We start from the raw sequence: 24,876 nt of genomic DNA on the forward strand, positions 1-24,876 counted from the left end.
TTCTAGGCAAACGAAACTTTTATATAACTTGAAGGGTTACATCGAGGGGGAATACCGAAAACAAATAAACACTTACGAGTTTAGAAAAAGAAAAGAAACGGGATAAAAACTAGAAAACGAACATCCAACAGAGAGTTGGATGGATCCACTCCTCAGAAACACATTACAAATTCACTTTTCTGATTCCATCCAGGAAGCCCTTAAACTCCTTTATAGTGTATACCTTGATATCGAACTTCACCTTAATCCACATTGCAACTCTGGTTTTGATCAGCTCGCCTACTTGCCATACTCCTGTCGTAGCGTTGTTGAACACATAGTCATTCCTCACCAATCACAAGGACCAAATTGTGGCAAAGAAAGTTGCTTCCCACAAATGCTTCTCTAAGTTCCGGAATTTATTATTAAACCACCAAGTAAAAAGATCTACCAGAGATTCAGGAGACACCCAATTCATATGCCACCAATCCAGAATCAAAGACCAAACATTCCATGAGAATTGGCAGTGTAAGAAGAGATGTTGGGGCTTTTCCAAAAGAAGAGAACACAGCGGGCAGAGCACTGAATTGCCTTCCAGGATCAAGTTTCTACTTTGAAGCACAGATCTAGTAGCCACTCTATCTTGAAGGGCCATCCACGCAAAAATCTCAACCTTAGGGGGGCTGACATTTTTCCAAATTGTTTCGAAGGCTAAATTTCTTGCATTTCTAGTCTGTTCCCATTAGTTATACACTGATTTCACTGAGAAACAACCGTCAAGTGCCCAATTCCACTTCAACTGATCGCATTTGGACTAATCCAAGGTCACTGCTAGCTTGAAGTCTTTGTTGTAAATCCTCATGTTCTTAATTTTTCCAATCACGTAGGGTTCTTCTAAATAGCAAATTCCATCTTCCCACTCCACTACCACCTTTTACAACACTGATCATCTCATCCTTCTGTACTGAATACATGTAAAGGTGTGGGAACTCCTCCTTAAGAGTGGTATCCCCCATCCACGTGTGGTGCCAAAAAGAAATCTCCTGTCCGGAATGAACCTGCAATCTAAAACCTTCCTGAATAATAGTCCCAATACTTGAAGATGTTTCCCTTAACAAACATATGTCTCTCCAGATATTCGTGACCACACTAGACACCGGCAAACGAGGTAACCAACAACCTTACTCCAGATTGTATATATTTACCTTTAATAACCTTCACCCAAAGAGAATCATTATCCTTATTGAACCTCCACCACCATTTGGCCAAGAGAACAAGATTTTGAGTCATCAAGTTCTTCATTCCAAGCCCACCATATTCCTTCTTTTTGGCAATCATCTCCCATTTAACCAAATGAAGCTTTTTCTTTTCCACCGTATCGCTCCAAAAAAATTGTCTTTGGATTTTCTCTAATCTCTTTGCTACCGAAATTGGCATCTTGAAAAGATACATGAAGTAGATGGGTAAGCTGCCAAGGGACGAATTGAGTAAAGTAAGTTTACCTCCAGAAGAATTATATTTACTACACCACATAGTCAACCTCTTTTCCATTCTAGCAACCACTGGATCCCAAGTTTTGATACTCTTAGGATTAGCACCCAAAGGTAAGCCCAGATACTTAATTGGCAAGTGATCAACTTTACACTCTATAATCTGAGCTAGGGAGATCACGTCCTGATGAGAAATATTCACTCCACACAAATGAACTTTTGGAAAATTTGATCTTTAGTCCAGACATGAGTTAGAAGCACCTAAGAATTCTTTTGATGTTAGACATCTCTTCCCTATCATTGTTGCAAAACAGAATTGTATCATCCGCAAACTGAAGGTGTGAAACTGTTACCCCATTCATTTCAATTCTTGCTCCTTTAATGATATTCCGCTCCCTAACTCTTTCCAACAAGATATTGAGACATTCAACAACTATGATGAAAATAAAAGGGGATAGCGGATCCCCTTGACGAAGACCTTTTTGAATATGAAATTCTCTTGACGCAGAGCCATTGATCAACACTGACATGGAGACTGAAGCCACACACTCCTTCATCCAACCACACCATTTTTCCCCAAATCCTATTTTTGCAAGGTCTAAAAGAAATCCTCAATTGACACAATCATAAGCTCTTTCAAAATCAAATTTAAGAATAAGACCCCCTTGAGATCTATTTTTCCAGCTATGGATGACCTCGTTCGCAATAAGCACACCATCCAAAATCTGTTTGCCCCCAATGAAAGCTGCTTGAGACTCCCCAATTATAGTTGGTAAGTGAGTTTTAAGCCTGTTAGCCAAGACTTTAGATAACACCTTATAGACTCACCCCACCATGCTAATGGGCCTATATTCTTTAAAAGATACTGGACAATCGACCTTAGGAATGAAAGATACAAAAGTTGAATTGATCCCTTTTGCGAGTTTGCCATTAGCATGGAAATCAGAGAAGAATTGCATAACCAAACCCTTCATGAATTCCCAACCTTTCTTAACAAAGAAAAAATTAAACCCATCAGGACCCGGAGCCTTGAGGTTGCTACATTGCTTTAGGGCATCCAAAATCTCGCCCTTTTCAAAAAATCTACCACATTGAATTGAATTGTCTAGCGCTAATTTTCTCTGAAAGACTCCCCCCAGCACTGGTCTAGATACCCTTTCCTCTTGAAAATTAGATCACTGGGTTATTTATCGCAATGTTTGATTTTGGACTCCAAATGGTGAATTTTGTTGTCTTAATATAGATATTTTATGATGAATTTCATGGTATGGGGGATTTTTTTGAATTATAATTATATATAATTATTATATATATTGTAGTTGCGGTAAATCCGAAACGGTACCCGGTACGTGACCGGTACCGGTACGTACCGTACCAGTAGGAAAACCGGTACCCTGTCCGAAACGGTATTCAAAATTATGATAGAGATACTCTATTCTTTATTTAATACATTATGAACAACTCAGATTACATTCTAGAGGTGTGTGAGATACACTTCTATTAATATGGATGAAAAGCATGACGGCAGTGGGTCTATCCGCACATTTTCAAAACCACAGGTAGATAATGTTGTCAGTTTTGAATCATAATGGGAGTATGTGCACATGACGATAATCATAGGGGGTGAAAATGAACTTTGCCAAAAAAAAAATGAAACCGTAAAAACACACTTTACATACTAAAACTTACTGCGACTACTGGTAATCGGACCGGTAGATGCACCGGACTAACGGCTGATCAACCGGTCCCCAAATACACTGCGGAACCTGTAGTCAAAGATACTGGCTGGAAGTCCCGTGGTAGTTCTCGACTACGTGCCTGACTACCGGTGGACAAAATAGATCCGAATTCTTCATCTACGTACTCAATGTTGTCGACCCTTTAGTTCACTTTGACTAAGAGTTTCTGAATAAATTGACTAAAAGGTGACCAAAGGTTAGCATCTAGGACCCAAACTGTTTCCACTTTCGCTCCCAAATTCTTGGCCCTTTCGGATCATTCTGTACATAAAAAAGGATACAGCCTCACAACTAATAAGCATAAAAAGTCTTCCAAAAGTAAGTTTACACACGTCACTCATATACAGTGCAGTTTTATATATATATATATATGCTCTTCTTCCTCCAATTCAATCCTCCTCGGCAAGCCTCTTCTCCTTGTACACGTACCATTTGGCACAAACCAAAAACAAGAAAAAGTTTAAACCACTCAGAACAGCTAGAAGCCAATAGAAATTGTAGAGCTTCCCTTTGTTGATATTACCAGATAGCCATGGCTTTCTATCCCCAGTCACCTTGTCCACTATAATAACCAATATAGAGCTGGCGAAAAACCCCGATGAAATGGTGCTCAAAAATAGCCCTGTGCTCATAGCCTTCATGCCTTTGGGGCACTCCCTCTGGGAAAAATCCAAATGGCCAATGTAAATAAACGACTGGCCGGAGCCAACCAAAAAGAACTGCGGGATCAACCAAAACACACTTAGTGGAACAACGGTCGGATCACTTGTCAAGCCATGTGATCGTGCCACGTGTAAACGCTTTATTTCGGTGAGAGCAGCGGCCACGATCGCGAATATTGAGAGGAGTAGACCAGTGCCTATGCGTTGTAATGGGGTGAGACCTTGGGGGTTCTTGAGTAATTTTCTTGTTATAGGCACAACAATCCAATCGTAGAACGGAGCGGTCAATAGATTGCTGCCGACGGAGAAAACATTGAGAGAAGCTGCGGGAATTTTAAACGATTTTCCAATGTGGCGGTTCATGGTGGCTGCTTGGGAGACGGAGAATGTGCTCATTTGGACATAGATTGTCCAGAACATCACTGTGGTGGCCCAAATGGGTAGCATTCTAAGTACCAACTTTACTTCCTCCACATGTGTTAAAGTTGATATGCTCCATTTAGTCACCATATTTGTTCTACTAGGGTCCTTGATGGCAGCTTTGTCCAAGAAACTGCAGAAATTTTTAAAACAAGCAAGAGAGTGAGGAGATCCAACAATGCCCCACCAAAATGAGACCAGTAAACGATGCTATTGGAAGTGCATTAGATGTGAGTGCACAAGACAACAGTTGACAATAATACTGGTAGGTATACAAACTGGCTAGCTCGTGACTTCCAACTAATCACTACTGTCTCAAATAATTTGGCTGTCGTGGCTTCTAACTAATAACGTTGTTCACTGGTTTCCTACACCATTATTACAAAGGAGGTTCACCATTTAACAGGGTGTTTGTATTGTGATATGCTTTAGTTTCTTAAGCCTTATTGGCACCTGCTGCATGTTTTGTTGCTACAAATGAATGTGGTGGTTTGCTCGACGTCTGCTACTTACTGCTTATATTCTGCAATTGCTTCAATAGCCTCACTCCTGCAATTGCTGAACACTCTTTTACTGATGCAAATGTGGAGGGTCATGCAATTGCATTTCTGCTGTAAATAAGGAGGAGCTCTATTACACTGTCAGTGGCATGTGATTTTTTTTCCACTTATTTCTGTTGCTGCTGCAAACTTTGTGGAGGCAATCCAGTACTTCAGTTTCAATAACTCCGAATTTGCTGCAACATCTGAGGCTAGCTGCATTCTCTGACTTGTTGATGCCAATCCATGTGACTGTCTTGGGTGTTAGATTTTTCAAGTATCAAACTTAATTCGTGTATTATGGGCAGTTGTTTTGTTACTAGCTTTTCATATTGGTTCTGTTAAGTTGATTCCTGATCAACCTTGCATCTTCGCAAAGACTTGAATGGCACATGATTGTGGCTGAGTTGTTACTAGCTTTTCGTATTTGTTTGGTTGATTCTTGATCAACCTTGTATCTTCTGAGGACTTGAATGACATATGATTGTGGTGGAGTTAGAGTGTCAACATAATTGGGATGCTTTTCTGTCATTTTGATGCTATCGTGTTCTTGTCCCTTTTAATTCGTCAATAAAATCGTCTTTTGCTTTAAAAAAAAAAAACCTAACTCTAGCCACGTCATCAAACACAAAAATTTTGAATTGCAAACTTACCGAAATTGCTTGGTATGAGGCAATTCCTGCTTCTCCTTCTCAAACTCTCTGCCGTCATAAAGCATCGATGAATCCTCCGGCAGCTCCGCCCTCCTATTCCTCCACGCAGCGACAAACACCGCCGCAATCTGAGTCAACGGACTCCCCGCAAGTTTCTTAAACCTGTACCGCTTCGTACCCGATAAAAACACAGCCAAGCCGATCACAACTGCACAAGAACAGATTCCGTACCCCCACGGCCAGCCAAAATCATCCTCAATGTAAATCAGTATTGTAGCGGCGCCGAGGGACCCGATGCTGGTGAAGAAGAAGAACCAGTTGAAGAATTTGTTCATTTGGTGTCCCTCTTGTTTGTCCGTGTCGTCGAATTGGTCGGAGCCGAAGCCGGAGACGCTCGATTTGAGGCCGCCGGTGCCTAGTGCGTAGACGTAGAGGGCGATGTAGAGGACAATTAGTTGGGCCCCACTGGCGGGGACGTAGTCGGGGCTGGTGGCGGTGAATTTGGGTGGTCGGAGGTTTGGGACGACGGCGGAGATGGTTAACATTGTTACCCCCTATAACCGATAAAAAAAAAAAAAATGAAAGCTTGTAACCATAATCATCTCCCAAGAAGATACTTAGTGTTCTATTTGTTCAATGCACGGGACAATAAAAAAAGAATTCACATGAATTTTTTTCCCATTTTTTGTTTTTTTCCGCTTTCATCCAACCCACGTTCTAGTTATGTTTTTCAAAATAGATTGATTGAACCATGCAAGTTGGAACCAAAACATTGTTCCCGCTTTTGTAAGGAAGACTTATATCTCCTTTATTTCTATGAAAGAAAATTTTAATGTGTAAATTAAATTACTTCAAATTAATTCTCCAATGTAGAAAAAAAAAATTGTAGGATATCACACAATAACTCCTTTGGGCTGTCTCAAGAACACCCAAAATTTTCCCCTCCCAATGCGCACTCTCTCAATAACAAAAATTAAAATTGAGGGTTTTGAAACTTTTGAGCTTAACTATATTTGTATATACTCCGTATGTAGTATAGATTAGATCATTTATGAGTTTGTGATCGTTCTCTATTTAGGCCATGTTGAAAATATAGTCCTTAATGTCCCGTTTAATATGTTATTTTTTTCAAAATGGGACATAATACAAAACTGATCCTAAGGGCATTTCCTTGGTATATATACAATTCCAACGAATTACACGAAACCAAACCAGTCCACAAATTAACCCAACATAGACTAAACAAAACTATAGTACTGGAGTATCAAATTAACAATGGAATCAAAAAATTTCTCAGACAGGCCCTAACTAGCTATCACGTAGAGACTTATTTACTGAAGACTGTTTCACACGAATCACACCCATCTTGGAACTCTAAGAATCCCTAATAAAGTTTTACAGTTTCAGTGTTGCAATATATATTTAATTTCCAGTATACACCTGTTTAGAAAGTACATCTGGAATTATACGATCAACATGCATCACTTCTGAAATGACAGATATTCTCAACGGGATTTAAAAAGTGAACGGTCTCGACCGTTAAAATCAGGGGAAAGTCTATAATACACACCTCTTAAAAATGTGTACTATATGCATCTATTTTATGGTTCATTCAAAACATTTTAACGTATTTCTTAACTTTTGTTCTAGAATTCATAACTTTTCAGCAGTACGATTCGTAACATTTTCATTATGATTCATAACATTTTGGTGCATCTCGTAACCTTTATACGATTCATAACTTTTTTAGTAATATGATTCGTAACATTTTCTCTACAATTTATAACATTTTGGGGAGTGCATATGATACACACCCAAATAAGAAGTGTGTATTGTAGTCTTTCCCTAAAATCAGTACATAAAGAGATTGCAAATGAACCGACGCATTGCAGTAGAAATGAAACACAAACATGATTGATCTATAATAGGAATTTGGCAAAAATATTGATGTCATAACCTTACTTACGAGTAGTTAAGTTTTAGTAGTTCTGTTTGTAAAGTGATGGTGTTTTTGGGCTTCTCTTCCATGCACTAACATACGGAGATATACAATTCTTTCATTGTATAATTTGTATGTGTATCACAAAATTAAATTATGTGATCGATCGCGCTCTACTCCAGATGATAATCTCAGAAGACGTACAATTAATAAGAAATTTGCATTGGCGGTTCTAGAATTTTCCAAAGGCATGCATGCCGGATATATATACGCTTACAGCTGCTTGAATGGCGGTAAAGATTGTGATAGTTAGATGCCTGCACAATTCATGAACAAGCAACAGAAATAATATTTAAGGTTCAAAACCAACATAAGGTTTGGGAAATTGATCACCTGGCAATTACTAAAAAATTACTCCGTACGTACCTGCCAAGGTAAGCGTCGGCGATGAAACCCGCAGGCAAACTGAGGATGAAAGAGGTGCCAAAAACATTGGTGACAATGTTGGCGGAGGTGACCCTCCCTAGATGCATGGTTTCTGTCAAGTATGTAACCAAGTTGAAGGCGATACCAAGCGTTGTTAATCTTTCACACGCCTCTACCCCTGATAACGCAATAATTAAAATTAAATCTTCTGTTAAGCTTTCAAAAGGACAATCAATAGTAACAAAACAGTGAAGGAGGGGTGCGGTGGGTGTGGAGAGAGAGAGAGAGAGAGAGAGAGAGAGAGAGAGAGAGAGACCTAGAATCATGGCAGCACTCGTCCAGCCACCAGTGGAGCATCTGATGGCAGGACGATCTTTGAAGTCCCAAGCATCTGGAAGGGTCGACTTAGCTTCATCACAAGTCACAGGCAGTGCCATTTGTTAATTTGTAGCTTTTGTTTTCCAGTGTGTGATGGGTGCTAGCTTTCGATATTCTGCAAATGCCTAATTCAGTAATGTTAGTTTGGACGACAGTGATAGAAGAGAGATAGGGAGGAGTTCCTTTTATAACCCGAGATTCGGAAGCCGGTAGGGCTGCTAAACGAACCAAGCTATTCGAGTCTGAGTTTGCGTTCGTTCGTTAAAAGTTTGTTCAAGATTGATTTGTTTTCATAAACAAAACAAGCTTCAACAATTTTTAAAAACTCGTTAAAATGACAAACCAAGCTTAAACAAGTTACTACGTTGCTTGTTAGAATTGTTATATATAAAAAAAAATACAAGCTACTACTTCAGATCGACATGTCTCATAATTAAACAAGCTAAACTCGATCGAGCAGATTTTTGAAGCTCGTTAAATTTTCAAACCAAACTTGATCAACTACCTGCTCAACTCGTTCGTCTCGTTTATCAACCCTGGAAGTTAGTGACCTCAGTGCTATCATAATAATGGTTTGAAGGGTAGTGAGGAAAGAGATACAAAACCAGTAAACTACATCTAAAAACGAATTAGTAGAGCAATAAATTTTCCATTCAGATATTATGGGATAGTGATTTTCACACTTTTCTTTTTTTATGACCACACTACTTTTTTGTCTTTTTATGATTTGAATTTACATTGTTGCCCTTCAAAGTGTGAAAGAATATCCAAGGGAAAGGTTACTTTTGTAAATTTACATCACAATAGCACAAAAAAAAGAGTGTGGTCATAAAAAACTAGCGATACTGTATTTTACTAGAATATTCTTATTACGTTTGTCGATAGCATCGGAAAAATTGAAGCTCTTTATGAGAATACTCGTATAAAAGTTTCTAGAGCTACCACTATTCCTTTTGTTCTTGGTCACCCATTTTTCAAAAAAAAAGAAAAAGACAATTTCAAATTCTCCATTTTTGCCCCCCCTTCTTTAGCAAACCATTTTGTAATTTGATACTCCGTGCTACTATGCTTTGGTCATTTTGCAAACGTATAATTAATACAGCCATAATCATTCCGTTCTTCTTCTTTTTTGTTCAATCATACTACATATACAATCATCCAAATACAACATCAAATACAACTCCTCACGTACATGTGGAGCCCACACGCATTAGTGAGGCATTGTCAAATAATCGAAATGGTAATAGTTCAAAATTGTTAAAACTCGGCAATAGTTTTCCGTCATGGTCAATATATAATCTTATCTTCTATATAGTATATATTAGCTATGTTATTAATTAGTGGTAGGATTTTATAACAAAATTAACCACTACTGATATTGGACCTTTTCAGCCTTCAAAATCAAACAATTAATTGAAAAAAAAAAAAAGGTGACAAGATTTGATATTGAGCATTATTTTAGAAAATATTGTGATGGCACGATATCTCCATGTAGAAGAGTTGATTAATGCCTTTACCAGTTGTGACGTGGATGCAAATCTTTTTTTTCTTTTTGAAGTTATATTATGTTAGTATATCTGCTAATTAAACCAAACAACAGGAGATAGTTTTCGCGTTTTAACATATCTTCTTCTTCTTCTTCTTTTGACAAAAGGTGAGAAGAATTTTATGGAGGGCCAGTAGTTGGGCGGTGGTGGCGGGCACGCAGTGGGGGCTGGCGGCGGTGCATATGGGTGGTCGGAGGGTTGGGATTGCGGTGGAGATGGTTAGGATTGTTACACCCTGATATTTACCCAGGCAACAGTAATTTTAGAAAATAAACGACAGTAAGTGTGTTTTTTGAACTCGCAAAAATGAAAAGAAATGAAATGAAAATGATTAAAAGCAAACAAGTGTAAGAAAAATGTAAAGGAACTCAAAAATTATTTTTTATTTTTATTTTTCCCTGGGTCCTTGTAAACTTATTTTTTTCTTTAATTTGTGTGTTTTGTTTATCTTTTTTGAATTTTTGTTAAATTTTTGTTTTATTTTTTTGGACTAATTATCCGTCTCGACGAGAGAAGTCTAAAAAGTAAAAAAAAAGTTTAATAAAGATGAAAAAACTATCAAACAAGTATCTTCTTTATCTAAGGTATTGTCTTATATTAACGTTTCTCAACATCGTTCTATATTTTTACACTTTTCTGATTCGAACGATTAACTTTTAAAATTATGACGAAAAGCTAAAAAAAAAATTACAAAAATATAAAATACTGAAATAATTTATAAAGAAATAAGTTTACAAGAACATAGCTTCACTATCTTTCTAAACCAAACCAAGGGGGGAAATTTTATTTCATTTTTTTCTCATGGGTTCCAAACAAAGACTAGGCCCCGTTTCCGTTAAACTACAAGTTTTAAATTACAACTTTTTGTTTTGTCCCTACTAAAAAAATCGCATTTTTTAGTTTTGCGCCAAACTTTTATATATTATTGGTTTTTATTGTCAAGAGGATTTGAAAAAAAAAATTATGTCTTATACTCAAGTATTTTTTAAAATACCCTATGAGAGAAATAGAACTTTAAACAAAATCAACCATAAAACTTTGCATTTGTGGATGGAATCCCCCGAGAATCCAAGAAAAAGCCAAAAAAACCCCTGACTTTTGGTGCTTTTTCTTAGATAGTTTCTAAAAAATGTGGGTGAAAAATTATAATTTCTACTTTTTTCGATTCCTCTCATCGAGAAAACTAATAATGCATTAAAGTTTGGCACAAAAACTAACAAACACAAAAAAAAAATTAAAAAGAATAAAATAAAAAAGTTATAGACTACAAGTTGTAGTTTAGGAAAAATGGGGCCCCAAGTCTATGACAACCAAAAAAAACAAAAAAAAATTACATGAGACAAGAAAATGTAAAATAATCTTTAGTGGAAAGGTTCTTGTGGTGTAGATGTAGCCCATCAAATCATACCATGGGGCTTCTTAAATAAAGTATGCGATTCGATTCGAATCTATGAAGAGACTTCAAACTCTTTTTTATTGTTAAGAAAGGGACGTATTAAATTTCATCAATCCTTTCTAATGCATAAAATGTTGGAAAAAGGAAAAAGGTTAACCCTACTATGCTATATATAGATAGTGCACGGCGGAGAATTCTAAAACATCATATCCATAATTTTAAACGTTCACTCGTTCACATTAGCTTTTGACGTGCATGTAATAGGAAAGCATTAAATTGAGGGTACCGACGGCCGCTGATTTGGACAATAAGGAGTTTAGATATATAGATAGATGTTGATTGGTGTGAGGAATTTTTGCACATTTTAAAAAGTAGCAATAGTCCACGTCGTTAGCCCCAACGTTTTAGATTTTGATGATAACAAACGCATCTTTATTCGTCAACTGTGCTTCATTGGTAAAATATGATTTTACTGGACTAATTGTGCTATTCACTATCTTTGAAGAGACTTATGAGCAATTTCCTCAAGTTTCGGATCCTCCAAGTTAATTGTGCTTGATACTGCAGGATATATAATTTTCCTAACCTAGGGTTATAGGTTTATTAGCAAGAAAGAGGCGATGGAACGAAAGGAAATACAGCTCTACAGGGGCAGATTCTATCTCTAGCGCAACCATTAAGGAGAATGGTGACTCATGGAGGAGGTGCTGATAATTTCAATCCAAAGCATCTGGAAAAATGCAGTACAAAACGCTGTTGATACCAGCAAACTGCCTTTGAACACATTACTCCGTAATTGGGTACTTATTTTGCTTTGGGGTAGGCCTGTCAATGAACCGGATTCGATCCGAAAAATCCATTCCGGATCCGGTAATCCAAATATGGATCAGATTAAATCCGTTATCGATCCGAATCCGAACTTTATTTTTTTTAATTTTTTTACATTTTTTTAAAAAACAGTAAATTTTTTATTTTGAAAAAAAATGTTTCAGAAGTTGTATTTTTATTTTTTACTTTTTATTTTAAATTTTTTTTGGAAAATATTTTTTTTTGAAAAAAATTGTATTTTTTTTTCTAAAATTTTTGAAGTAAAAAAGTTTTTGGATCGGATCCGAATTACCACTATCGGATTCGAGTTTTATCAGATTCGGATCGAATTTGAGTCTTATCTCGGATCCGGATCCGTCGGGTCTGGCCCATTAACAGGCCTACTTTGGAGTAAGCAAGTTTCGGGCCCTTCATCAGAGAAAAGGAAACAACCTTTAGAGCAAGTACACCAGAGGGTAGCTAAGCTATCTTGTGAATATTTCACAATTCTAATTTATCTATCAACTCTTTCTTTCACAACTACATCAACATTATCTATTTACTAAACACCGAATAAAATACACATTTTCTCACTCTTTTTCCTTATCTTTTTATTTTTATCATTTTGGATCACAGGCCACTATTGAAACGGAAAAACCTACAAATCTCTCTCTCCAAAACCACCAAAAAAACCCACAAATCAAAACCCACAAATTGAACCCAACAATCAAAACCCACAATCAAACCTCAAATTGAAGCCAACAATCAAACATCAAACCCACCAAGGACGGAAGTGGACCAGCAGATGGAAGAGAGAAGGTGAAGAACTTCCTAGCAAGAGCAGTATGAGAGAGAGAGAGAGAGAGAGAGAGAGAGAGAGAGAGGGGAGGAGGAGAGAGAGAGAAACAATAATATTTTGTTTTTACCTAATCTGCTGCAGCTTGATTTTCTGTGTTTTGCTTCGTTACTTCACCGAAATCCTCCTTTTACCTATGCTGGTGTTGTTGCTCTTACATCTAAGGCATAAAAGCATTCCAATAGTAAGTTTACAAATAGATACAAATATCTAACACACTTATGCATGACAATTAGGCTCTGCTTCCTCCAACTCACCCTCCTCAGCAAGCCTCGAGTCCTTGTACACATACCACTTGGCACCAACCAAAAACAAGAAAAAGTTCAAAACGCTTAGAATTGCCAAAAGCCAATAGAAATTGTAGAGCCTCCCTTGGTTGAGATTATCAGCTAGCCATGGCCTTCTATCCCCAGTTACTGCGTGCACAATGGAAACCAAAATAGAGCTAAGGAAAAACCCTAATGAAAGGGTGCTCAAAAATAGCCCTGTGCTCATGGTCTTCATGCCCTTGGGACACTCCCTCAGGAAAAAATCTAGCTGGCCAATATAAATAAACGCCTCGCCGGACCCCACAAAGAAGAATTGTGGAATCAACCAAAACACCGTCAGCGGAACCACAGTTGTCGGATCGTTTGTCAAGCCATGTGATCGTGCCACATGCAACCTCTTGATTTCGGTGAGAGCGGCTGCCACCATGGCGAATATTGAGAAGACTAGACCAACGCCAATGCGTTGCAATGGGGTGAGACCTTGGGGGTTTCTAAGCAATTTTCTTGCTATCGGCACAACAATCCGGTCGTAGACTGGCACGGTTAATAGAATGCTGCCGACGAAGAAAGCGGTGAGAGAAGCAGCCGGAATTTTAAACGATTTGCCAAGGTGGCGGTTCATTGTGGTGGCTTGGGAGACTGAAAATGTAGTCATCTGGGCATATATTGTCCAGAACATGATTGTGGTGGCCCAAATGGGTAACATTCTGATCACCAACTTTACTTCCTCCACATCTGTTAAAGTTGATGTGCACCATTTGTTCAACACCGTGGTTTCACTAGACATTTTAGGATCCAAGGTAGCCGCTTTATCCAAGAAACTGCAGATAAAGAAAAACACCAAGAGAATGAAAATCATACGTGCATGTTCATCCAAGTGATTGATCCACATATGCACGTCCCGTATCTCAATGCACTTCTAATTGCACGAGGCAGTAGAAATATCAAAACACACAGATCTCAAGACACGGTTGAGGAGCCGGGAGTGCATAAAAACAAAAGGTTGAGACATTTTTAGAAAAAGGATCTCAATATCTCAAGCATATGTGATGGCCAGAGACTTTTTGGACAAAGGATCTCATGTTATGTGGATGATATTGGTATGTGATTTTTGTTGTTATGGGGAGGTGGAAGTGTTGATGAGTAAACTTGATTTAGGTAATTGTGTATTCTTTGAGTTTGTAGACACATGATGGTCGTTCGTGTACTTGGCTAGGTTCGTGTAAATAGGAGCCTGCAAATATCCACATACTCCAGTAGCTAAGTAGTGGCCAAGGAGATTGAAAGTGAAGAAAGCGCAACATAGGGTGGAGTGAATGAACTATGTTGAAAGTAGTCAAGTGTAACGAAAGATATTGATGCGTGCTCTACACAAACGGTGTTTTGTATCCTCCTCCGTGTCTGTCCCTAAATAGTGAGTGCATTTGGCCCGGCCCATCAAGAATTTCCAAAGGAAGTGAGTGCAAAAGACAAGGGGGGGCCTGGGAAGGCCAATTTGTTGATTGATTGGCTCAATGGCTCGTGATCTTTGATATGTTTGGATCCAATTGATTGAATAGATTAAAACTTCATCACCCATTTATGTACCATGGTTGTGTAATATGGATTTGAGTTCAGCTTTCACTTAAAGAGGACACTTTTTCTTAACTAGTATTAAACCATGGAGCTAGAGGCTAAATGGAACTACTTTTGATGTTAATTGACAATGTTCTACTTTTGGTAGACTATACCGTTTGTGTACCATAGTTGATGTTTCATTTCATAATGCTATAGTCAGATCCAAGCACCAATTCCATCCTTTACAGCAAAAAAAAAAAGTTAAGAAAATAAGAACAAGGGAATCAATATTGAGATTCTGAAAATAAATAAGCCACTCGAGATTCCACATCCATCAATGCATAGATACAGTAAGAAGAAGAAATCATTCATGGGAAACAAATTACTTTGGAATAATAGGAATGCTAAAAATGGGGATTGTACTAGGGCAGTTGCTAAACTATGTTGTAGAGTTATTTTCACCATTAGAAGTTCCACAAGATGACATTTTCCAGAGGTAATACATGTCAATTAGTTTTTCATCGCCGTTCTCCAACGTGTTAACACTTGACTGTGATATACTCCGTATGTCATTATCATTTCCCTACTGTAACGCGTAATTTGGTTGTCATTCCGTCCAGCTTATCACGTTGCTTACTCTGGCTAGGTACAGTTTTATTTCAGAGATGGTTTACCTTTTATTTAGGTATGTTCCCCACCTCCAGAGTTATTTTCCCTTCTTACCTTTTATTTAGGTATGTGCCCCACCTCCAGAGTTATTTTCCCTTCTTTCTTTGAATTCCTCTTTTCGGGGTTTTGTAGCTTTTGCGCGTACTTTCTTATTGCTACGCTAAATAAAAGTAACTCTTGTCATTTGATTCCATCCAATTAAAGAACTACCCAAAAGTATGCACTACACTGAGACTCATTATGCCATAAAATTTGACAAATATCTTAGTGATACAAAACAGCCTTTGGTAAAGTAATTCTTCAAAAGTGGATCCCCATCTCCCTATCCCATAAAAGGCACAGTTGCAAAAGAACCATATGACATCTCTATTTTCCTATAGTTTTTTCCAGTGAAAACCCACATGACATATGATATCTCCTTAGCCGATAGAAGGCATAGTTGCAAAGACGAGACACATGACATCTCTGTTTTCCTATGAAAACCCACATGACACGACATATAGCCATATAGGACATGTCTATTATCCTGCAGGGCAAAATGAAAATTACCTCCCTGCAGCTAAGGCCTTTGGCACCTCACCTCCCTGGCTTTTGGAAATAACCACCTCCTCATGGTTCCATTAACGGTTAACACCATTAATGGAAGCTGTAAAAGGACTATAATACCTCCTCTTTCCTCTTTCTATGCTTTCTTTATCTCTCATCTACTACATATACATATCTTAACCTTCTTGTCATTGATGTCCCCAAAAAGGGATTGGTTTAGAGCCAATAAAAGATGTTGCAGGACACGATTTGCAACCAAATGCTGTGGTTTGGATGCTAGATCTATGAAATCATCCTAATAATCATTGTAATACCATCCCTTTATCCCTGTAAGCAATCGAAGATTAGAATCCTGATATACATATACCTTAAACACCAATCAACACCTCACTACTGCTACTTGCAACAAATCAAAAGATGTGGAGTCAATAAGGGTGTTGGATTGTTGAGGTAGTTGGTGGTAAATATGTTATTGGTTTTGATTTAGAGGAATTAATTGGGTGAGTTTTTTTGCTCGGAAAGGGAATTTGAAAACATATTTTGTCATCGTCAAAACATAATTTCAAATCTGAGATTTTGCGGAATATCTAGCATCCTTCTTTTCTTCTTTCTATTTGTGGGATGCCTAATCCACCTTCACTAATTCCTTCCTAGGATATCAAGATTTTACAGCAACGGCCAAATCATTGGACAAAATTTCCATTCATCTTTCGTTTTTTTGTTAATTTCGCATAACATAGAAGGGGCATACAAGCTGGGGTGGGGAAGAAGGTGGATATGGGTCAATGGTAAAGGGGGCGTATGTAGTAAATATGGTGCTGATGCTGCCCAAAGTGGGTTCTGCAATTTTAGGGTTGGGCGTCCACATGATTTTAAAGAAGATGAAGATGAAGGGTTGGCTGGAAAAGCTAAGTAGCACTTTAGTCCAAAATCACTAGGAGGTATGTCGGTGAGATTTCCAAAAGTCAAAGGAGGTGAAGTGGCAAAGGCCTTAACCCCAGGTAGGTGATCTGCATTTTATTTTTGCCCCATCCTATAATTTTGTTTCAATTGTGACCATAGCTGCTAGCAATGAGAGCCGGCAAGTATTCATGAGCCTAACTTGCATCTGAATGGAGCATCCCTCAATTGACAAAACCCATATTCACAGAATTCAAGACAAAGCACCAGAGGATCTGACTGTATGCTAGTCACTAATTAGTTGACTGCTACCTACCTACCAAAAAAAGTTGGCCCACCCACGTTGATAATATGTCTTCACCTTCTTCACCTTCCCACACCCACTGGCTGCAGCTAGCATTTACTTTTGGATTGCGGGATTTATGTCTTTTGGGACTGTTTGTTCATTCAGAGATACTCAATGAGATATTCAATCCTTTAGTATATTGATGGCATATAGAATTTTTGGGGACATTAAAATAAGAGGGATAAGAGATACGGTGTTTGTTTTGGTTGAGATTGTAACTTATATGTTTTTTCTCATGCAATCACATAAAGTAACCCAAATAGTGACATCACGCACTTGATTCGGGTGATACATAATACCATCTTTCCCGTGATATGCAAATAGTCACGTTGGGTTATGTAATACCGTCCAAATGACAACAGCAAACAGCAAACTTTTGAAACTCACAACATTATATTTCTGATTTTGATACCAACCAACGGCCATATTTAATCTAGAGTATAAGATGGAGTACTTTGTACTCCCCCTGGATTTGAACAAGATCCTCTCTCATGTGATAAGAGCCAATATATGTTCTAGAATTGGATATCCCAAGACCAAAAATCCTTAAACCGTTTCTTTCCTTAGTTTCCTAATCCCAATCAAACATAAGTAGTGAGCTACAGGATCATTTTCATATGATAAAGCACGATGTACCCCACTTTGTAACCGCAAGATTCTTAATTTGGAGTCAAAATTCCCTTTATCCCACCACTATTTAGTCATGTAATCCAATTTTTTTCGCTGTTTTATGTAATTGATCTAGCCGTCCAAGGTACAATTACTTTGAAATGGCGTAAGGTGATCTGCACACTTGTTTTATCAAAAAATGGTACAACTATAGGTACGCCCAATATCTGTATGTGATCCGTTATTTTATTTTTTATCTTTTCCTTCGCATACATAAATAGAAGGTACTAAACCTAAACTGAGCATCTCGGTGATTTTGAGTCCAATTTTTCTTCACAATATACTCGTAATTAATTGAACCTTGTTAGGATGCTAGATGTCGGTTGTGATGCCGTTATGCCCTAGATCCTTTGAATCTTTCTTTGTACGACTATATCTAAAGATTAATAAAAGGGAAATGATTTTGTCACTCCTTTTTTGTTAACGTCACTCACATGCAAGTATTTTTTGTGCAAAAATACACTGACAAAAAAAATAGAGTGGCAAAATTATCGACCTTAATAAATTCCTTTATCTTAGCACAAATAAAATTTTATTTTGACGGACCAAAAACCCTAGCAAATTAGCAATGACATTCTTCCTACTTTTTCTATATATAAAAAAAAAAAAAAACTAAGTGTTTGGGTCAGTTTACGCACACTTCGACTAATCTTATAGTCAATCCCATCGTCCACTCACGGCAAGCCCAATAAAAACCGCAGCAAAACTCCCCAGGAACTAGCTACAAAAGAGTTGATAGCGAACATAAAACCTAAGAAGGATTCTTCCTCTTTGCTAAAGAGGGAAAAAAACAAAAAAGCTAAACAGAAGTTAATAGAAAACTAACCGAAATTGCTTGGTATGAGGCAATTCCTGCTTCTTCTTCTCCCCATACTCTCGACCGTCAAAAAGCAACGACGAATCCTCCGGCAGCTCCGCCCGCCTATTCCTCCACGCAGCGACAAACACCACCGTGATCTGAGTCAACGGGCTCCCCACAAGCTTCTTAAACCTGTACCGCTTCGTACCGGATAAGAATACGACCAGGCCAATCGCGATGGCGCACGCACAGATGCCGTACCCCCACGGCCTCCCCAAGTTATCCTGAATGTACACGAGGATCGTGACGGCGCCGAGCGAGCCGATGCTGATGAAGAAGAAGAACCAGTTGAAGAACCTGGTCATCTGGCGCCGCTCTCGCTTGTCTGCGTCGTCGAATTGGTCGGAGCCGAGGCCGGAGACGCTGGATTTGAGGCCGCCGGTGCCGAGTGCGGTGAGGTAGAGGGCGGTGTACAGGGCCAGTAGTTGGGCGGCGGTGGCGGGCACGCAGTGGGGGCTGGCGGCGGTGCATTTGGGTGGTCGGAGGGTTGGGATTGCGGTGGAGATGGTTAGGATTGTCACACCCTGATATTTACCCAGGCAACAGTAATTTTAGAAAATAAACGAACAGTAAATGTGTTTTTTGAACTCGCAAAAATGAAAAGAAATGAAATGAAAATTTAAAAGCAAACATGTGTGAGAAAAATGTAGAGGAACTCAAAAATTATTTTTTATTTTTATTTTTCTCTGGGTGCTTGTGAACTTATTTTTTTCTTTAATTTGTGTATTTTGTTTATCTTTTTTGAATTTTTGTTAGATTTGCGTTATATTTTTTGGACTCATTATCCATCTTGACGAGAGAAGTCTAAAAAGTAAATTAAAGTTTAATAAAGATGAAAAAACTAGTATCAAACAGTTGTTTGATTTATCTAAAGTATTGTCTTATATTAATGTTTCTCAACATCGTTCTATATTTTTACACTTTTTTGATTCGAACGATTAGCTTTTAAAATTATGACGAAAAGCTAAATAAAAAATTACAAAAATAGAAAATACTGAACTAATTTATAAAGAAATAAGTTTACAAGAACATAGCTTCACTATCTTTCTAAACCAAACCATGGGGGGAAATTTTATTTCATTTTTTTCTCATGGGTTCCAAATAAAGACTAGGCCCCGCTTCCGTTAAACTACAAGTTTTAAACTACAACTTTTTGTTTTGTCTTTACTAAAAAAATCGCATTTTTTAGTTTTGCGCCAAACTTTTATATATTATTGGTTTGTATTGTCAAGAGGATTTGAAAAAAAAAATTGTCTTATACTCAAGTATTTTTTAAAATACCCTCTGAGAGAAATAGAACTTTAAACAAAATCAATCATAAAACTTTGCATTTGTGGATGGAATCCCCCGAGAATCCAAGAAAAAGCCAAAAAAACCTGACTTTTGGTGCTTTTTCTTAGATAGTTTCTAAAAAATTTGGGTGAAAATTATAATTTCTACTTTTTTCGATTCCTCTCGTCGAGAAAACTAATAATGCATTAAAGTTTGGCGCAAAAACTAACAAACACAAAAAAAAAATTAAAAAGAATAAAATAAAAAAGTTATAGACTACAAGTTGTAGTTTAGGAAAAATGGGGCCCAAGTCTATGACAACCAAAAAAAACAAAAAAAAATTTACATGAGACAAGAAAATGTAAAATAATCTTTAGTAGAAAGGTTCTTGTGGTGTAGATGTAGCCCATCGAATCATACCATGGGGCTTCTAAAATAAAGTATGCGATTCGATTCGAATATATGAAGAGACTTCAAACTCTTTTTTATTGTTAAGAAAGAGACATTAAATTTCATCAATCCTTTCTAATGCATAAAATGTTGGAAAGAGGAAAAAGGTCAACCCTACTATGCTATATATATATATATATAGTGCATGGCGGAGAATTCTAAAACATCATATCCATAATTTTAAACGTTCACATCAGCTTTTGACGTGCATGTAATAATAGGAAAGCATTAAATTGAGGGTACCGACGGCCGCTGATTTGGACGATATTCACTACCACTCAAAAAATGAATGGACGTAATGGTTTCAAATGAGATAAATCTATCTCGATCCCGGTTAGTAGTAGTATTAATTTTCGAGTAATTTGAGTGGAGCACGGAGAGTTCTTACGCTAGCGTAGCCGGGAGACCAAAAGTGAATATGTGGTAATGAACTAATGATCGTGATTCCACCCCAAGCTCAATAAAGACTTTGAATCAAAAATGCTACCCACACAGATAGCATGTGCGCAGATCGTGCACGTATGGCTTCGTGGGGTCCGTTACGGGATTTTCACAAACGATCCAAGTCATCCATTATCTTTAAAATAATTTTTCAAGTCATCACGTAAAAAATTAGATCAATCTGATGCCTCTAAATGCTTAATCTAATCTTTTCAAATTTTTTCTTAGAGTTTAGGATTTTGAGATATGAAGAAACATTTAGACGATTGGATCAAGGATTTAGAGACATCTGATTGAGATGATTTTTCGCTTGATAGCTTAGAAAATCATTTTAAAGCTAGTGAATGGCTTGTATCGTTTGTGGAGACCCTGTAGTGGGCCTTACGAAGCCGTACGTGCACAGTCTGTGCACATACTACCTGTGCAGGTAGCATTTCGATCTGGACTTGAATGTAGGAAGAGGCTCCTAAACAAAAAAACTTGGTACAAATATAGTATTTAATACTCCTTCCATTCCCATTTTTTAGTCCCTCTTGAATATTTCAACTATATAAAAGAATCAGTGGCGGCTTCAGGAATTTATAGTAAGGTGTTCAAAAATTACCTTAACTCTAATAGCTAATCTATTAGTCAATAATACATTTACAATATCTCATATATTATAATATTATAAAATAGCGCGATTCAAAAACATAATCTTTATTCTTACAAAAATTAACTACGATGCAAAATGATAACTTAAAAATAGACACTATATTTGTTAACAATAATTCAATTTTTTTGAAAGTTCTCGTATTGCATAGTAGATAGTATTTCAAGAATGGAAGGAGTAAGATTTTATAGTTGTCATAGAATAGTTCTTATATTTTGTGTCAACGTTTAACCGACGTATTATTAATCTACTGAAATTCTTTTGAAAGAAATTGTAGCACATATTATTATATTTTATGATGACATTATGAGATTGTCTGTTGTAGTCTTAAATTCGAAGAAATATTATTCAAGTTAACGGGATTTTGCAATATAGTTGAATATTTTTTAAGCTATGTTCGTAATTTTATAAGCTAAGTTGAAAAAAAAAAAGTGTAGTAGTTATTGTCATGAATGCAAAATTAACACATTTAAACTATCAACAATAGGCATAGGGAGAGAACGCAGAGCATAATATGTACACCGATAGATTCTTCTTCTTTTTTCCAATTTTTTTTAATCATGATTGTGAGCTTTATTTGAGATAATTTGTTAGGTGTTCAAATATGAATTACCTGAATTGATGTGTAACTGGATTTTGGATTGTGACCGAGTGTTTCAATTGGTTTTGAGTTGAGTGTTTAATTTTTTTTGGATTAGATGTTCAAGACTATTAAAATTGGGTGTTCATTGATATTAGAGTTAGGTGTTCAAGGAAATGCTAGGCAATAATTTTTACCTGTATTCTAAGTAGCTTATTTTTCCTTGGGTGTCGATGTGACCATCCAACATCACATGTACAGCCGCCTCTCAAAAAAAACAAAATTATTGTAAGTTTAATCACTCACATTTTTCCATTCTATCCTTCAATAATTGCATGGACTTTTGGTTTGAAAGTGATCGAGACAATATTTTTGGGATAACAAAAAAGTGTTAACTATGACTAAAAAATGGTGACGAAAAGAGTAGCAAACTCTGTAAAATAAGCAACTCATATCATGGCTACGTGAGCTCGACGAACTCAATTGAAAACATATGGGGTATGAGAGGGATGCTACGGACACCGAGCAAAGGGGAGACCGACTGGCTATCGACGGCAAGCCGAGTGCACTCCGGCCACCGGACGGCTAATTTGAACTGTTTTTTAAAATTTTTAGACGGCTTGAATCAATCTTCCAGTGGCCGAAATGGACCCGGCGCACCGTCGGTCTCCCTTGGGTCGGTGTTCTTAGTTTTCTCGTGGGGGTATATATACCCTATTTTAGCACATTTATAATATAACGACCATACCCTTTGTCGGTCAACATGCCAATCAATAAACTACCATAAGAATCCTGTCAGGCACCACTGTGGAGCTATCATACCCAAACCTCAATTATTTGAACTAGCCATGTTGATCACAAGTGCACAATTTGATTGGAAGGAACAGAAAATCATCAATTCTCATCAATGATAACGTGTAGTAAATCATCTTCCTATCTTGAATTTCTGTTTTTTGACCCCAAAAAAAAATAATACTAATTATCTTCCTATCCGATGTGCAGTGACTTTAGTCCGTAGTATTAATCGTCAAAATAGATTTCGAAAAGTTGAGTGCACCGTTAGAGTACTTCAAATGCAAAGCATTAGAGTCGTTTTCGACAAACATGTTTTCCACTTGCAACTTCAAAAAACATGTTCTTCTCTTATTTTTTTCTCTTATGTCAAGCGTAATTGTAATAAGATAGCCTATATGTTGAATAAAAAATTTCTATTGGATACGGAAACGACGAACTGGAGGGGCGATTTTCCCTTATCGTCCCTAGCCCTTCTTTTATAAAATCTTCTTCCCTCATGACAAAAAAAAGGAAGAAGAAGAAGAAGAATGGCCTCAAAATTACTACTACAGTCCTATTACATAAGCACTCTTTAATTAAGTGATTTTTTTGACTAAACGTGCGAGCTTAAAATATTCTCATTTACGTCAAATAAGTTTAACCAAATTAATGATAATATAAGAAGTGATTATTCATCATTCATACTAAGCTATATAAGTACCACTAACAAATGGCCGTGGCCGAAATGCTTACAGTTGCTTGAACGGCGGCAAATATAGCAATGGTTAGATACCTGCAAAAAAAACCCAACGCAACTCAATTATGGAAGGAAAAAAGGCTTAATTGAAATTGGCTACAAAATTTACCTGCCGAGGTAAGTGTCGGCGACGAAGCCCCCAAGCAAACAGAGCATGAAAGAGGTGCCGAGGAAATTCGTGACAGCGTTGGCGGAGGTAGCATTCCCCAGATGCATAGAGTTTGTCAAGTACGTCACCAGGTTAACGGCGATACCAAGCGTCGTCAATCTCTCACATGCCTCCACCCCTAATATTACAAGCAAAAAAAGGACAAAATTGCTATTAATTACAAGAATATATTTTTCCTGTTTTAGAGAATGGCCGTTTTCGTTCAGGAGACTATCAAAAAGGGGACGGAGGGAGTAGATATCAGCAATGAACTATCTTTTCTATTCCAGAGAGGAGGCTTCCGGAGCTCGAACACGGGTACATGATCTTTGACTGTTTGCGTCAGAGATGTCAATATTGACCACTACCATTTTTCAAGTGTTTAATTTTAGCTTAAACAGTTGGACTCCTTTAAAGAATCACACGGGATATCGGTTTGTTCCCCTACCTAACAAATGGCTTCATGCCGAGCACGTGAAAGAAACAAAAAAAGAAGAGAGAGAGAGAGAGAGAGAGAGAGAGAGAGACCTAGAATCATGGCGGCACTGGTCCAGCCACCGGTAGAGGATCTGAGGGCGGGACGGCCTTTGAAGTCCCAGGCATCAAGGAGCTGGATATTAGCCTGATCATCTTGTTTCTCCAGCGGGGCCATTTGTTTGGATCGTTCTTGACTTTTTTTCAGTGTGACTTTGTGCTTTTGGAACTTGGCAGATATGCTTTAGGAACGGTAGTTTGGACTTGGAGGCCAAAAGTGAGGAAAAATAAGAGGAAAGACTAAAGAGGGGTTCACTTCCTTTTTATAGTGGGGAGAATCGGAACCGAGACGTGGAGCAACCGTACGTGCAATGCTTTGGTGACCATATTTGAATAGTTCAAAATGTGATACTCAAACATGATCACTAGTGGTGAAGTTAGGATGTCGAATCGGGGGGTCTGATATGATAGACATATACATTTTTTTATTAGAACGTATACTATTAGATCATAAAGTTTTTACTTTCCAATATATGACATTAGCCTAATGTAATTAAAGTATACCAAACATTTTGTTTTTTTTTCTTTAGGCTCCTCTAACGGTTACGTGCTTATTTTTTTATTTATTAAAAAATTAAAAAATGAGAAGTTAAAATAATCATTTTTTAAAAAACTCAAACCA

General features: G+C 37.4%; 2 protein-coding genes and 1 long non-coding RNA gene across 4 annotated transcripts; 1 reads left to right on the top strand and 2 right to left on the bottom strand.

Annotated features, from left to right (window-relative positions):
- Window positions 1-3,505: 3,505 nt before the first annotated feature.
- LOC131333247 (protein NRT1/ PTR FAMILY 6.3-like) lies at window positions 3,506-8,554 on the bottom strand. The gene is made up of 5 exons (XM_058367679.1): window positions 8,164-8,554; window positions 7,848-8,025; window positions 7,699-7,738; window positions 5,483-6,036; window positions 3,506-4,423 (listed from the first exon to the last, which is right to left on the bottom strand). The coding sequence occupies exons 1-5, from the start codon at window positions 8,282-8,284 to the stop codon at window positions 3,598-3,600; spliced, it is 1,719 nt and encodes a 572-aa protein (XP_058223662.1). The 5' UTR covers window positions 8,285-8,554; the 3' UTR covers window positions 3,506-3,597.
- A 3,831-nt stretch (window positions 8,555-12,385) lies between these two features.
- On the top strand, window positions 12,386-13,244 carry LOC131332727 (uncharacterized). The gene is made up of 2 exons (XR_009201678.1): window positions 12,386-12,818; window positions 12,860-13,244. It is a non-coding gene; the product is annotated as an uncharacterized LOC131332727 (long non-coding RNA).
- On the bottom strand, window positions 12,872-24,488 carry LOC131332726 (protein NRT1/ PTR FAMILY 6.3). Of its 2 annotated transcripts, none has more exons than XM_058367021.1 (5): window positions 24,249-24,488; window positions 23,682-23,859; window positions 23,569-23,608; window positions 18,614-19,170; window positions 12,872-13,921 (listed from the first exon to the last, which is right to left on the bottom strand). In XM_058367021.1, exons 1-5 carry the CDS (start codon window positions 24,370-24,372, stop codon window positions 13,051-13,053), a joined length of 1,770 nt encoding a protein of 589 aa, XP_058223004.1. In that variant the 5' UTR covers window positions 24,373-24,488; the 3' UTR covers window positions 12,872-13,050. The 2 variants fall into 2 exon arrangements, with proteins under 2 accessions (XP_058223004.1, XP_058223005.1); XM_058367022.1 differs by having other exon boundaries at window positions 12,993-13,921; window positions 23,682-23,851; window positions 24,249-24,381.
- Between the last annotated feature and the right edge of the window lie 388 nt (window positions 24,489-24,876).

This window comes from Rhododendron vialii, chromosome 7a (genome assembly GCF_030253575.1).
Source record: "Rhododendron vialii isolate Sample 1 chromosome 7a, ASM3025357v1".
NCBI classification, from domain to species: Eukaryota; Viridiplantae; Streptophyta; class Magnoliopsida; order Ericales; family Ericaceae; genus Rhododendron; species Rhododendron vialii.